This window comes from Piliocolobus tephrosceles, chromosome 15 (assembly GCF_002776525.5).
Source record: "Piliocolobus tephrosceles isolate RC106 chromosome 15, ASM277652v3, whole genome shotgun sequence".
In the NCBI taxonomy this organism is placed as follows: domain Eukaryota; kingdom Metazoa; phylum Chordata; class Mammalia; order Primates; family Cercopithecidae; genus Piliocolobus; species Piliocolobus tephrosceles.
The window spans coordinates 74,492,846-74,508,845 of NC_045448.1; the positions used below are offsets into that span (position 1 = coordinate 74,492,846).

The window sequence follows — 16,000 nt, forward strand, 5'->3', positions numbered from 1 at the left end:
ATTTATCCAATGAACAAAAACTGAGGAGCCACTCAACACCGCAACTCCTGTTACTAGCAAATTCTGCACCCTTGTAAAACCCTTCCTTCTCGCAACGCTTCTTTACAAACATCGCGAGAGCAGAGCGGTCTCTTGGGCGCACCCCGTCGCATGTTCAACCCCACCCACTTCCTGCCTGACGATCGCCTTACGTCAGCGGAGCGCTGGAGCGAGTGAGCAGCGGTACCTAGGACGGAAGTGCTCTCCGCGGAAGTGATCGTTGTGCGAATCGTGGGTGGGATGGCCGCGGGCCGCCTCTTTCTTAGTCGGCTTCGAGCACCCTTCAGTTCCATGGCCCAGCGCCTACTCGAGGGCGTTCCCTTCTCCAGGGGCCTGCACGCGGGGCGCGGGCCCCGAAGGCTCTCCATCGAAGGCAACATTGGTAAGGGCCGGAAAGGGACTGCCAAGCCTTGGCCTCCGCCATGCAGGTGACAGAGGCTGGGAAAGGAGCTGGGCTCGGAATGGCCCGCGTCTGATGCGGCCGGCCTCTCTTTCTGGGCTGCGAGGAGGGCCTTTCCCCTCGCAAAGTGCACTGTGGATCTTTGCCTCCTTGATTTTTAGAGTATCGGGCCTCATTTCCCACCCACAGGGACACATTTGTTAGGGCATAAAAGCCACGCCGTTAGTGGCTAGGACAAGAATTTTATTAGCTGTTTGTAATAGATCGAAATTGAAGCGACAAGCGGGTGCAGTTTATTTGTTCTCCTAGATAGGGTTGCCATATTTAGCAAAAATTAAAAATAATATCCAGTTAAAATAGAATTTAAGATAACGAATTATTTTTAGTGTGTGTCCAATGCAATATTTGGGGCATCCTTACAGCAAAACAACAACGAAATCACTCTTTGAAAGTTCATATTTAACTGTGTCCTGTATTTTATCTGGCAACCCTATTCTAAGAGAGTTCCTAAACTTAAGTCGGTCAAATACCACATTCACAGTTTTTGTGCCTGTGCTAGTTGCATGATAATTTCTTAAGGTTTTTCTTAGAAGAACCTCACTTTTTAACTTAAGAACATGTATTAAATTAAAAATAATTTTGTTACAAGATTGAGACCCAGTATCTTGAATAAAAAGTAGTCAAAAAGCAAAATGAAGGCAAAGCATTTCAATTTAATATTAATAAATTCTAACTTGATACTTCTACCTGCCAAGGTACTGAGCCCTAAAAGGGGCTTAGCAAGTGTTGAGTACTGAAGACATTATAGCAGCAAACTGAGAATTTCTTTTTTTATTCATTCAACAAATCACCTTTTGAGTCACTTCCCTATGCCAGCACTGTTCTTGGCCTGGAGAATACAGCTGTGAATAGAAGAAATAAAAATCTCTGCTCTCATGGAACTCAAGTAGGGAGAGATAGACAATAAACAACACAAATTAAGCAAGGTGAACAATATGTTAGAGAGTAATGAGTGTGATGGAGAAAAATCAGGGATGAAGAATTGAGGGAAGCTTTTATTTTATTTGAGATGGAGTGTCGCTCTTGTTGCCCAGGTGGGAGTGCAGTGGCTTGATCTCGACTCACTGCAACCTCAGCCTCTCTGATTCAAGTGATTCTCCTGCCTTAGCCTCCCCAGTAGCTGGGATTAGAGGCACCCGCCACCACACCCAGCTAATTTTTGTTTTATTTTTAGAGACAGAGTTTCACCATGTTGGCCAGGCTGGTCTTGAACTCCTGACTTCAGATGATCCGCCTGCCTCAGCCTCCCAAAGTGCTGGGATTATAGGCGTGAGCCACCGCGCCTGGCCAAAGTTGTCATTTTAAATAAGCAAGGCCTCACTGAGAAGGTGACATCTGAGCAAAAAACTGAAGAAGGTGAGGGAGCAAACCATGTGGATACCTGGGAGAAGAATCCTCTAAGCACAGTGAAAAGCAATTGGAAAGGCCCTGAGGTGGAAAGTGTGTTTGGGGAATAGGAGGGAAGTTAATGTGGCTGAAGTCGAGTGAGCAAGGACGGTAGGGAAATGAGGGCAGAAGCCCAAGGGTTGGCCAGATTTTATAGGCCTTATCATAGGTTTTTAATCTTACTGAGATGGGTAGCCATTGGAAGGTTTGAGGAGTCAAGCGACAGTTTTACTTAGATTATAAAAAGATCACTGTGACTGATACGTTGAAAATAAAGGGTGTTAAGTGGTATTGCAATAATTATGGTATGTTGGACCTTTGTGAAAATGGTGAGACATGATTGGATTCTAGTTATACTTAGTTATACGTTAACAAAAATTGAGTTACATTTTAAGTAAAATTTAACAGTGGAAGTGGTGAGAAATGATTGGGTTCTAGTTATATTTTAAGGTAGGGCCAGTTGGATTTGGTGACAGATTGAATGCAGAGTGTAAGATAGAGGGGCCAATGATGACTCCAGTTATTTTGACTTGAGTACTTGAAAGATAGACTCTTGATTTTATTTCCTCCTTTCCTTCTTCCTCCCCTCTCTTCCCCTCGCTTGGTGGGGTTTTGCCCTCTTGCCCAGGCTAGAATACAGTGATGCGATTGCATCTCACTGCAGCCTGCCTCCCAGGCTCAAGCCATCCTCCGACCTTAGCCTCTTGAGTAGCTGGAACCACAGGCGTTTGCCACTATGCCTGGCTGATTTTTTATATTTTTTGTAAAGATGGGGGTCTCACTGTATTTCCCAGGCAGGTCTTGAACTCCTGGGCTCAAGTGATCCTCCTGCCTTGGCCTCCCAAAGTGCTGGGATTACAGGCGTGAGCCTTGGTTTTAAGCATGTTAGGTTTTTACATGCCTATTAATATCCAAGTAGAGGTGTTGGATAGGTAGTTGGATATGTAACTTCAGAATTAGGGTCTTCCTGGACTGGAGCTGTAAATGTAGGTGGTATTTAATGCTGGAAGACTATGTGTTGATGGAAAGGACTGAGCCCTGGGCATGCAAATATTATGAGACTGGGGAGGTGGGAAGGAATAAGCAGAGACAGAGAAGGAATGCCCACTGACACAGGAGGAAAAAACAGAATGCTATCCTGGAAGCCAAGTGAAGAAGGTGTTCAGTGGGAGGGAATGATCAGCTGTGTTATACTGTTTAAGTAAATGAAGGTCTTTGGTGAACTCGAACAGTTTAAGGAGTGTTAGGAGTGAAAGCCTAATCCGTACAGGTTCCAGGAGAATGGGAGGTGAGGAGAGTGGGTTAAGATAACTGGAAGTTTTTAGAAAGGGAAGTCATGGGGTGGTAGCTGAAATTAGAAGAGGGTATGAGAGTTTAGCATTTTTAATTTTCTTTTTGTAAGAAGAATTAGAGTATGTTTGTGAGTTGACGGAAGTGGTCTAGTAGAAAGGAGGAAAATTGGTAAATTGGGACAGAGGATAGAATTGCTGGAGTGATTTTTAAGCAAGAAAGAATAGGATCTATTGCCCAGTGGGAAAGACTTTAGCCTTAGCTAGGAGCACAGTTCGTCCCTAGTAACAGGAGTGATGGCAAAATATATGAGCACCAACTTGAGTGAGTGTAGTGGGAACTTGGGAAGGTCTTTTGGTTGTGTCTGTTTTTTTTTTTTGTGTGTGAGCCGGAGTCTTGTTCTCTCCCATTCTGGAGTGTAGTGGTGCCATCTCGGCTCACTGCAAGCTCTGCCTCCCGGGTTCACGCCATTCTCCTGCCTCAGCCTCCTGAGTAGCTGGGACTACAGGCACCCGCCACCACGCCCGGCTAATTTTTTGTATTTTTTTTTTTAGTAGAGACGGAGTTTCACCATGTTAGCCAGGATGGTCTCGATCTCCTGACCTTGTGATCTGCCCACCTCGGCCTCCCAAAGTGCTGGGATTACGTGAGCCACCACGCCCGGCCTGGTTGTGTCTGTTTTCAGCGTGAAATAGGAAAGGTCATCAGCTAAGAGTGAATGTGGAGACACGACATGAAATACTCTAGTGTATAAGCAAAGGAAATGTTAAATTGCTGGGTACCATTTAGGACCCACTTTGAGTTAGTGGTCATGAATTTAAAGTGAGACCAGTCACCATGGCTGCGTGTTTTTCTCCAGCCAAATTGGAAACATTGAAAGGAATGGGAAGGGAGAGTCCTGCTATTTGCCTGATGATGTTATTATTTAAATATGTTTTGTACTGTACTTTGAGAAACACACCCCTAAAGGAAGCTCTGTCCTCAAAGCCCAGAGAGAAAACAGGGTATATCACAAAGTAACTTAGGACAGGTCATCAGATAAAGTTTGAACTCCCTCTATTTTCCTGACCTTTGCTTCTTAACCTCAAATTTCTCTGCTTCTTTCTTGCTCTCTCATGCAACAGAGGCTTACTGAGTGAGGACTAAGACTCCACTCTCATGCTAAGCATAGCAGTGAATAGGTTACAGTTCCTGTCCTTCAAGGAGCTCACAACCAAATGGGAGAAACAGACTTGACATAATTTTCCTTTCTTTTCTTTTCTTTTCTTTTTTTTTTTGAGCCAGAGTCTTACTCTGTCGCCCAGGCTAGAGTGCACTGGCACGATCTCGGCTCACTGCAACCTCCGCCTCCCAGGTTCACGCCATTCTGCTGCCTCAGCCTCCTGAGTAGTTGGGACTACAGGTGCCCACCATCACGCCCGGCTAATTTTTTGTATTTTTTAGTGGAGACGGGGTTTCACCATGTTAGCCAGGATGGTCTCGATCTCCTGACCTTGTGATCCGCGAACCTTGGCCTCCCAAAGTGCTGGGATTACAGGCGTGAGCCACCACGCCCCTCTGACTCGACATAATTTTCATACAGTGTGGTGAGATCCGTGATTGGGCATGGAAAGCCAGAATCTCTGGGGTAGGAATTCCCAAGAGGAAGAAGAGGAAAAAGTGTTTCAAGCATAGAAAGCAACATGTGCCAAAGTGGTGAAGCCTGAAGAAACACATGCAGTTTTTTTGGTTTTGGTTTTGGTTTTGTTTATGTTTTTGAGACGGAGTCTCATTCTGTCACCCAGGCTGGAGTGCAGTGGTGTGATCTCATCTCACTGCAACCTCCACCTCCCAGGTTCAAGTGATTCTCCTGCTTCAGCCTCCCAAGTAGCTGAGACTACAGGCATGTGCCATCACGCCTGACTAACACATGCAGTTTTAATGGAAGAGAAATAGTTGGATGTGCCTGGAATTGAAGGGACCTGTGAAAGCGTGGCAGAACAAGAGATTGGAAGGGTGGGATTTGCCATTATGTCGAAGAGCCTTGTGGACCATGCTAGTTTGTCCTGTTGGCAGTGGGAGGCTGTTGAACACTTGAAGCCAGTGTGTGCCATGACCAGATTAATTTTAAAAAGGAAACTGTGTAGGATGAGAAAGAAAGCTCCATAAAACAGGCACTTTCTTTGTATATTTTGTTTGCTGCAGTACCCATAGTGCCTTGCATCCAGTTTGTTGGATGAATGAATAGATCAATTGGAACAGAGTTGAGTCTGTGCACTAGTTTTATGGCTATTGGAGTAATTGGAGGGAGGAAAGATGCAGGCCTGAATAGAAGAACTGGAGAGACAGAGAAGCGATGGTATGAGAGAGATTTTGGAAGTGGGATTGACAGGATGTGGTGGCCACTTGGAGGCGAGGGATAAGGAGGAGTACAGGAGGGTGACACTGAGGTTCATGAGGGATAAAGGGAATAAAGGAAGAGGCAGTCTGGGGAGGGTAGAGTGATATGTTTTGTATGAGGTTCCTGTGAGACATAGAGGTGTTCTGAGACAGATTGGAATATATGTCTGAAGTCAAGAGAGTCTGGAGATGGGTGCTGAGGTTTCAGATGTGGAAGTTGTTGACTGGTGGGAGGTAGTTGTTGAAGCCTTGGAAGTAAATGCAGTTGCCCCAGAAAAATGTGATGAGAAGTGGAATGGGGGAACCTAATCTGACTCTTTTTTCCTTTTATCTCCCACTACTCTTCATCACCCCACACACCCTGATGACTCTCCCTAGACAGAATTAGTCACTGCCTCCTCTGTGGGCTGACATAACATTTTGTACCCACAACTGCTGCAGCACTTGAGTTCTGCTGAGCTTGTTTGCACATTCACCACCTTCCTTGGGCTCTGACCACTCAGTGTGCTGTGCTGTTCATCTTTGTATTGCTGACACCTAATCCCTGCCTTGACCCAGTGTACTCAGTACTGACCAGATTCTTGAATCCTGTGCTGTGATATCCATGTAGAAGTTAGGCATTGGTACCCACACAGGGATACATTAAACTGCTTTTTAAATCAAGAGTGAGCATCTTCTCTAATCACAGGTAACATCCTCAAGCAAATCAGATTGAGAGCACCCATTCAGGAAACCTGAACAGGGAAGGTGAACCCCTGTCCTAACCAAAATTAGGTATGTTTAGAGGGGGTTTTCTTGTATTCCTTCTGCTCTAAGTCCTGTTATTCTGATCCTGAAGGTGCAGACAGTGGCATGTAAGGAAAATTGATCAGTGAAGTAGCAACTAATGGCATCTGGCATGACTTGCGAAGCCATATAAGATGTGTGATTGAAAGTCAAAAGGTTGGTACCTAGAACCCTTGAAAATCTAAAACATAAAACACTTAGCCTCTCTTCTAAGACTGTTCATCCCTACAGTGTATTATCATCTTTTTGTGATTATCTTACGATTACAAGCCTAAATTGAAGAAAAGATTGCTGTATGAAATCTCACTGTCAGTGAGTCATCTCAGCATTTTTACTTGATTTTCAAAGACCCAACCAGAGAAGAGAAAACTCTTTTGCACTTTTCAATCAAGAGACTTAAACATAAAGCAGTAGAGGGCTTCCCTAATAACATGTTTCCTCCAGCATTCAAAATTAGTGACTTCACATCACTAATATGTGTCTTTTACTTATTTTGAGTATAAATGTTGGGCAAAGAATCCTTGGGGAAAAATAGCCTATTTATATCAAATACTGTGTAGTGGATTCTCTGTGCCTGTGACTCACCTCCTTCCATCCATCTATCACTGTTCTCATACCCAGGATGCAAAGGTTCAGTCTCTGTCTTTAAAAGTGAGCTCCCAGTCTAGCTGGAGGGAGTGATGAGTGAACAAATAATTACAGTGTAATCCTTTGGTAAACCAGAGCAGGCAGTAATTAACTCTGCCTAGAGATGAAGTGGAGCTGGAGAGAGTTCAAGGAGGCTTCGCAGAGAAGGTGGCAGTGGAAAGCTGAATCACCTGGTAGGCAAGGCAGGGAGGAGGGGATGCCAGATCAGTAAGAGTCTTTTGTGCTGAACAGATGAGTTTGGATCATAGGAAGGTGTGAGGAAGTTTTTTGGCCTTTTTTTTTTTTTTTTTTTCGTAAACAGTTTTTCATGAAGAAAAGGCATCAAAGTAAAATGTATTAATTTTTTTTTAAGCCTGCTGACTGATTTGTATTAACTTTGCCTAGAATGCTTTTAAGCTTAGAGCCTGTGTGATCCTGGGTACTCAGTCTTGGGGTTGGAATATAACTTGAGGGCAAGCTTTCAGCCTAGATCATCATTTCAGTTATAGTACCTACCACTTAGTAGCTACTCCATAAACATTTGTTGATTGAATGAATGAGTGAGTGAATGAATGCAGCATCAAATACAGTATCTGAAATAAAGACTTTAATTTTTTTTGAAAGGATTTTTTAAAAAAGACATTAGACAGTTTTATATGTTCTGACTGTTGGATTTTGGTAAAAGATTTCAGAATTGGATTTTTTTTTCCTCATGTTTTTCATCTTGTTCAGGAGATGAAAATGCCTAGAGGTGATAAATATAGGCTCCTGTGAAATACAGCTGTATTAGACGTAAAATAATGGGATCTGTTATTTCGGGTATTACATCATATGCTATCTTACTGGTAGATTTTAGCATTACATAGCTATGGTAGGCATTGTCAGTTTATAGAAAATTTTGTGGGGAGAAAAAACCATGCCTTAGGAAAAGATGAGTGATAACAACAGAACTCTCTGGCCCAGCTTGTGGAATGAGAATCATGGAGCTAATGAAAATCAACATGTTGAAGTAATATACTCTTAAGAAAGTACCTTCCACCTTTTTGAAAGTCGTGGCAATATAACAACAGAGAACACTGGTGGCCAAGGTCCTAAGGGAAGGTTTGATGCTGCTTGTAAGATCCGATACCTTCCAAAATTCATAATACTAAGAGTATATTGAAAGATAGGCCGGGCGATGTGGCTGACGCCTGTCATCCCAGCACTTTGGGAGGCTGAGGTGGGCAGATACCTGAGGTCAGGAGTTCGAGACCAGCCTGGCCAACATGGCGAAACCCTGTCTCTACTAAAAATACAAAAATTAGTCAGGTGTGGTGGCACGTGCCGGTAGTCCCAGTTACTCGTGAGGCTGAGAGGCTGGAGAATCAGTTGAACCCAGGAGTCAGAGGTTGCAGTGAGCTGAGATTGCCCCACTGCAGTCCAGCCTGGGCAACAGAGCAAGACTCTGTCTCAAAAAAGAAAAAAAAAAAAAAGAAAAGAAAAGAAAGATAACTGCAGTGGCCCGGCGCAATGGCTCACGCCTGTAATCCCAGCACTTTGGGAGGCCAAGGCAGGTGGATCGCTTGAACTCAGGAGTCTGATACCAGCCGGGGCAACATGGTAAAACCCTGTCTCTGCCAAAAATACAAAAATTAGCTGGGCGTGGTGGCACACACCTATAGTCCCAGCTACTCGAGAGGCTGAGGCAGGAGAGTCACTTAAACCCAGGAAGCGGAGGTTGCAGTGAGCCGAGATTGTGCCACTGCACTCCAGCCTGGGCGACAGCTAGACTCCATCTCATAAACAAACAAACAAACAATATATTGGGCAGGTCAAACATACTGGACCAGCTACCCAGCAGGCTGAGGTGAGAAGATCACCTGAGCCCGGGAGGCAGAGGTTGCTGTGAGCCAAGATCGCACCACTGCACTCCAGCCTGGGTGACGAGAGAGACCCCAATCTCAAAAGGAAAGATAGCAGCTAAGCTGGGATCTAACTAAATTGCAGTAAGTCTGAGATAATGATATCATAAGAGATTGACTGAAGAAGTAGGCTTTCTCTAGACAGGGGTGTTCCGATCACTAGGCGGAGGCCTCTGAAGCAGTGGAGAGCCAAACACCACCACTCTTATGAACCCCCTGTGAACACCTAGAAACATTTGTCAAAACAAACAGACAAAAAACACCCCAGCAGGAAGGAAAAAAATATATATTATGATCAGATATCACAGCACTGAGAAAGTTATACTGTGTCTGGCTTTAATAAAAACATATAACTTTGAATTATTTTTTAAAGTAATTATTCCACATCTGTGGGTGGTACCTGGCACAGCTCAGTTCCAGTGGAATTAGTTTAAGAAATACTGCCCTGTAGTGAATTACTCAGGCTCTCCAAGCCCCAGAAACATGGATGGCACAGCTCTTAGGACCTTTCACCACCATTTACTGTCATTGTATGCTGAAGCTGCCTTCTGATTACTAAACTGGCTTTCCAGAAGCCTTGGAATGGGGAATGGGTTACAGAGTACCCTGGGTATTAGATGTTATTGTTCCAGTCATTGGAACTGTATATTTCCTATTACATCTAATTTGTTGGCATTCTAGAATTTATGTGTTTAAATTGCATGAGTCAATTTCTTGGAGTCCTGACTGCTCTTAGATGAACTAATAGTGTCTGACCTCAGAGCCCTTCTTTTCCATCTGCAACAGTTTTTTTAAGGTAATTGTTTTTAACTTTTAAAAAATATAAGTAATTCTGGCCAGGTGCGGGGGCTCATGCCTGTAATCCCAGCACTTTGGGAGGCCGAGGTGGGTGGATCACGAGGTCAGGAGATCGAGACCATCCCGGCTAACACGGTGAAACCCCGTCTCTACTAAAAATACCAAAAAACTAGCCGGGCATGGTGGCGGGCGCCTGTAGTCCCAGCTACTTGGGAGGCTGAGACAGGAGAATGGCGTGAACCCAGGAGGCGGAGCTTGCAGTGAGCTGAGATCACATCACTGCACTCCAGCCTGGATGACAGAGCTAGACTCTGTCTCAAAAAAAAAAAAAAAAAAAAAAATTTATATATATATATATATGTATATATGTAATTCTAACAATCATTCAATCCCAGCCATGTAACAAATCAACTACATTTATCTTTTCATATTCATTAAAATAACTTTTTAGCTATTAAATAGCAGGGACCATATTTTAGACTTGTGAAACAACCTACAAACTAAATATTGACCATCTGGGCCAAATATTTTAAGCAAGGGCTTACTCAGGGCAGACAGGTATCTGATAATATACACATTCAACCACTTGGCACCTGACCAGTGTGGTAGGAATTCAGAGCTAGAGAAGTAATGAAGAAGTGGGACCTTAGGCTTGCTGGCGGAAAGGATTTAGACACAGGCCTGGAAGAGCAGGGGAGGGCATTTATTCATTGGAGTGTGGGAAGAGCAGGGATTGAACAGATGTGAAGAAGCACACACAAGTTAGGTGGAGGTGGGGACTGAGAGATGAGCGTGACTGTACAAATCTACAGATTCATGCTGTTTGTTCTTATCCTGCCTATTCAGAGAGGAGTTGGGGTGGCATATAGTAAATGTCATCTGTTAAATGTGTGGGTTCTTGTGCTGAGATATCAGCACCCCAATCAGTAACCATAAGTGGAAGGATGCCCCCCTTCTTTCCCTTGAGATAGATTACTTCTGATAGAGGAGATTGAGGTCCAGATACAGTCTTAAGATTCATTTTTTATTTTTCACAAATGTAGGTTTCAGAGAGAACTGAAATTAGTAATATACTGTGTATTTTATTCATTTGGCCAGGTCATTAGGTTTCAGTTTGTTTTCTACCCTAGAGGAGCTCCATCCTCTAGCTGGAGAAACACAATGACAGGTGCAGTGATGGAGTCTCACCCAGAATACCAAGCCAAGCACAAAGGAGGACTAGCTAATCCTGCTCAGAGGTATCAGGATCTGGGAAGGCTTCACACAGGAGGTACATCTAAACAGAATTGAGGATTGAGTAGGCGTTGGTCAGGTGAGGAGAGGAGGCGCTTCGGGAAATGAGAAAGCATATGCAAAGTCATATTTGCAAGAGAACATGGCATGATTGGAGTTTGGTCCTGCAGGAGTGTAGGCTCCCTAAAGGAAAGCTGAGGCCAGAGAGGCAATACACAGGGATCAGATCTTGTTGTGTCTTGCAGACCATGTTAAAGAGTTTGGAGTTTGTCATGAAGCTAGTTCAGGTCTTAGCTCAGATGTCACTAACTTCCCGTTGCCCTTAGAATAGAATTCAGCCCTCTTACCATGGCCACAAGGCCCTATGTGACCTGGCCCTGGACTGCCTGTGTGGCCACGCCCATCTTGAGCCACTCCTCCATCACTTGCCCTTGCTGTAGCCAACAGGGAGTTGTCAAAAGATTGTAAGCAGGCCAGGTGCGGTGGCTCAAGCCTGTAATCCCAGCACTTTGGGAGGCCGAGACGGGCGGATCACGAGGTCAGGAGATCGAGATCATCCTGGCTAACATGGTGAAACCCCGTCTCTACTAAAAAATACAAAAAAACTAGCCGGGTGAGGTGGCGGGCGCCTGTAGTCCCAGCTACTCGGGAGGCTGATGCAGGATAATGGCGTAAATCCGGGAGGCGGAGCTTGCAGTGAGCTGAGATCCGGCCACTGCACTCCAGCCTGGGCGACAGAGTGAGACTCCGTCTCAAAAAAAAAAAAAAAAAAGATTGTAAGCAGTGTTATTTCATGTTCAGTCTGACCACAGTATGGAGCATGGATTGAAGAGAGCAAGGCCAGCATCAGAAAGGCAAGAGATGATAAGAGGCTGGTCTTGAGCATGGAGGTGGGAATAGAGAGAAAAGGACAAATATGAAAAATTGAAAAGCAAATGCAGAAGGATTTGGTGGCCACCGAGGTTTGGCAGAGGAGGGACTTCTGTCAGTGAGTGGATGGTATGTTCATACCCTGAGGTCTGGGATACAGGAGGAAGCTCAGTTTGGTGGCAAAGATGATTAGTTCATTTAGGAAATATGTTGACTTTGAGGTGTTTGTGGGATGTCCCAAGTGGAGATGTCTGGAGGGTTCTTGAATAGAGTCTCTGGAGCTCAGGGAGGTATGGGCCAAACATTGGTATAAATGGGAAAAGACAACTTGAATGTGTTACTAGGTTGATTTCATCTCCAAAATATTTCTCGAAACAACCACTACTTTTCACTCCTCTGCTATAACCCCGGGACAAGCTGCTGTATCTTTTAACTAGCCTGCTTGCTTCTGCTTCATCCCATTCTTACATAGCTGGTGGAGTGATCTTTTAAAAATGAGAAGGAGTCTTATAATTTTCCTACTTAAAACCAATCCTCACTAACTTCCCATTGCCCTTAGAATAGAATTCAGTCTTCTTACCATGACTACAGAGCCCTGTGTGACCTGGCCCCAGACTCCCTCTCTGTGTGGCTACACCCATTTTGAGCCACTTCTCCATCACTTACTCATGCTGTAGCCATACTATATGGCTTCTTCTAGGGCCTCAAACTTCTGTATTGTTGTATGTCAACTTCTTTCTGTCTTTCAGGTCTTTGTGCATGCTACTCCCTTTGCATGAATTGTCATCTTCTCATTTTTTCGAAGGAGTCTTCTTTGACCTCCTGGGCTATATTAGGGCCATCCTGCATTTTTTCCTAGCACCTAACACAGTTTGTTAGTAGTTAATTTTGTGTTTGTCTACTATCTGTCACCCATACAAGCTCTGTGAGGGCAAAATCCATTCTGTGTTTTGTTTACCATTGTACCCACAGTGCCTGACAGTCCTGAGCACATAGTCAGCACTCCATGAATATTTTTTAGATTTGTTGAATGAATGATATTATAATCATTTTTATTTTTTATCTTGAAAAACTGAGAAATTTTACACTGTCACAGCACAAATAGAATGGTGACTCAAGTGATAGAACTTACGGAACTGATTTCATCTACTTTTACATTTTCAGCTGTTATTAAATGCTCTGCCTCTGGAAGGTTGAGACATGGAAATTGCAAATTAAATCTTGAAGGAATTTTTCCTCCCTATTGGCTGTATTCATTATAGTGGCTCTGGTTGGCATGGATTGATCTGTTATCAGTCTGGCTGCTAAGTTTGAAATTCAGAAAACTGATACTTGTTCCCTTGAGTTGGGCGTTTGTGACAGAGTTCAGTAGAAGCCTTCTCCTTCAGCCCTGATTTGGGAAGCATCCCAATACATGCTGTTTGCATTACAGCTGTGGGAAAGTCCACGTTTGTGAAGTTACTCGCTAAAACTTACCCAGAATGGCACGTCGCTACAGAACCTGTAGCAACATGGCAGGATATCCAGGCTGCTGGCACCCAAAAAGTAAGTTTTTAGTTGTGGTGGGTAGTTGGCAGGCATGGGTGAATAATCTAATTGTCGTAATTTAATTTACTCTGAGTGGGTAAAGTAGCCCAGTTTGAGTATCCTTTTTAAAATAGCTTCATTCCAGAAAGCAGACCACATACACCAGAGAGGATATGACTTGTTTGAATATGTGTAGTTTTGATTTTTGTGGTTTTTATATGTCTATCTAAGTGACTGCCTCTGTTGTTTGTGGTTTCCCAAAGCATGTCCAACCAGCATGGATGACTTTGAAGATGAATTTTGTCATTCCTACACTTAAGTATTTACATTATTACTGAAGCTAACCACTAGGCTTAATAGCTAATTATAGTGATTTTAACTTTTTAAATAAAGTCTTAGAAATTGGAAGGGATATTAGAGAGGTTCCAGTCACACTTTGAGTCAATTGGAGAGATAACAGCTAACATTTATGAGCACGTACTATGTGCCAGGCACTTTACTATGAGGTATAAGTACATTTCACTTTTACCTCATAGTTTAGGCCATGGTGTGAAGACTATGGCTTTGGCAGAGGCCGTAGGGTTGGTTTCCAGCCACATCAGTGTGAGTAAGGAAGGACCTGTTTGGACATGACCCTCAGAGGGAGCAGAAGCACCATGCCTCCTCAAGCACCATGAACTCCTCTTGCCTCCACCTGGAACATTCACTCAGTGGCACATTCTGGTTCTTAACTCTAATTGCTAAACAATTCTGCCTTTTAATGAGCCACGTTGCACCCCTGTGACTCTGACTCATTGGTTCAAGTTCTACCCCCTAAGTCTTTTAACTTTTCCCCGTAACAACCCTATATATAGTTGAAGGTAATGATTTTCCTGTTCCTTCTCCCCCTCAAGTCTCCCTCTTTTTTTTTTTTTTTGACAGTCGCATTCTGTCACCCAGGCTGGGGTGCAATGGTGTGATCTCAGCCCACTGTAACCTCCACCTCCTGGGTTCAAGTGATTCTCATGCCTCAGCCTCCTGAGAACTGAGACTAATGGGTGCATGCCACCATGCTGGGATAATTTTTGTATCTTTAGTAGAGACAGGGTTTCGCCATGTTGGCCAGGCTGGTCTCAAACTCCTGGGCTCAAGCGATCTACCCACCTTGGCCCCCAAAGTGCTGGGATTATAGGCATGAGTTACCATGCCTGGTCAAGTCTTCTCTCTTTCAAGCCAAACACCTCCGATTTTCCTGCAGGCTATTCTTTACTCTGAAGTAACTTTACCTAAGTGATGAGTCCTAGTTTGTTCACTTTCCACTTTGAATTTACTAAGAGTGCTACTTGGAGGTAAACAGGACATTCTGGATGTAGTCTAAGTGGGACCAGAGTATCATGGAACTTGTTCTGGGTGCCATTTTTTTTTATTCCAACCCAGAATTGTGTTAGCTTTTGTGGCTGGCATATCATGCCTATTGAGGATTTTTGTTTCTTAAGTTGTTTCTTTATATGTCTGTATGTGTGCCTGTGTGTGTATTTGTGAAATTAACTTTCCTATGCAGGAATAAATTATATATCTTTTTCTGAGTATGCCACAGGTCACCTGTTGAGATTTCAAAATAAAGTCGTGGGCCACATAATGATGTTTTTGTCAATGTGTACAATGGTGGTCCTGTAAGATTATAACAACATATTTTTACTGTACCTTTTCTATGTTTAGATACACAAATACCATTGTATTATAATTGCCTGCAGTATTCAATACAGTGGCATGTGACACAGCTTTGTAGCCTAGGAGCAGCAGGGTATACCTTAAAGCCTAAGTGTGTAACAGGCTATCCCATCTAGGTTTGTGTGAGTACATTCTCTCATGGTCACACAGTGACAAAATTGTCCAATGACACATTTCTCAGAACATACTCCTGTTGTTAAGGGATACATGACTGCATGTCCACAATTGTTTGGTATTCCTCCCTTCAAGAAGTAGAGCATTAATTCTTGCCTTGAACGTGGCTGGACTTTGTGATTTGTTTCCAGTAAATAGAAAGTAGCAAAAATAAGAAATACCTTTCTAGGGTAGGTCATAAGAGACACAGTAGCTTCCATCTTGTTCTGGGGGAAGCCAGCTATCTTCCCACCTCAGTCTCTTGGGTAGTTGGGACTATAGGTGCATACCACTGTCCCTGTCTACTTAAAAAAATTTTTTTATGTAGAGATAGGTTCTCACTTTGCTGCCCAGGCTGGTCTTGAACTCCTAGGCTCAAGTAATCTTTCCACCTTGGATTCCCAAGGTGTTGGGACCACAGGTGTGAGCCGTGATGCCTGGCCCATGTGTAGTTTGTGACGGGTTTTACCATCAATGTTATGAAAATAAATGGAGAAATTTTTCTTCTTTTCTAGCATGGGAATGATCTATTCCTTGAAGGTATGATAGAAATCATCCTTAAGATTATATGGATTCAGTGCTGTTTGAGGGGAATCATTATTGGACAACTGTATTCTGCCTCAGTTATTCATGGGGTTTTGTGTGTGTGTGTGTGTGTGTGTGTTTTTAGATGGAGTTTTCGCTCCTGTTGCCCGGGCTGGAGTGCAATGGTGCAATCTCGGCTCATTGCAACCTCCACCTCCTGGGTTCAGGCGATTCTCCTGCCTCAGCCTCCCAAGTAGCTGGGATTACAGGCATGCACCACCATGCCCAGCTAATTTTGTATTTTTAGTAGTGACAG

The 16,000-nt window shown here is 43.7% G+C and overlaps 1 protein-coding gene across 7 annotated transcripts in view; it reads left to right on the plus strand.

The window, feature by feature from the left end:
* Window positions 1-200: 200 nt before the first annotated feature.
* The window catches only part of DGUOK (deoxyguanosine kinase), a 31,358-nt gene continuing 15,558 nt past the window's right edge, over window positions 201-16,000 (plus strand). For 4 of the 7 annotated variants that reach the window (XM_023187973.2, XM_023187974.1, XM_023187976.2 and 1 more), the window contains exons 1-2: window positions 201-421; window positions 13,202-13,314. In XM_023187973.2, coding sequence (XP_023043741.1) covers window positions 280-421; window positions 13,202-13,314 — 255 coding nt within the window. In that variant the 5' untranslated portion in view covers window positions 201-279. Of the gene's footprint in view, window positions 422-6,392; window positions 6,497-13,201; window positions 13,315-16,000 lie in introns of all 7 variants that reach the window. The other 3 variants (XM_023187978.1, XM_023187977.2, XM_023187979.2) reach the window with 3 other exon arrangements.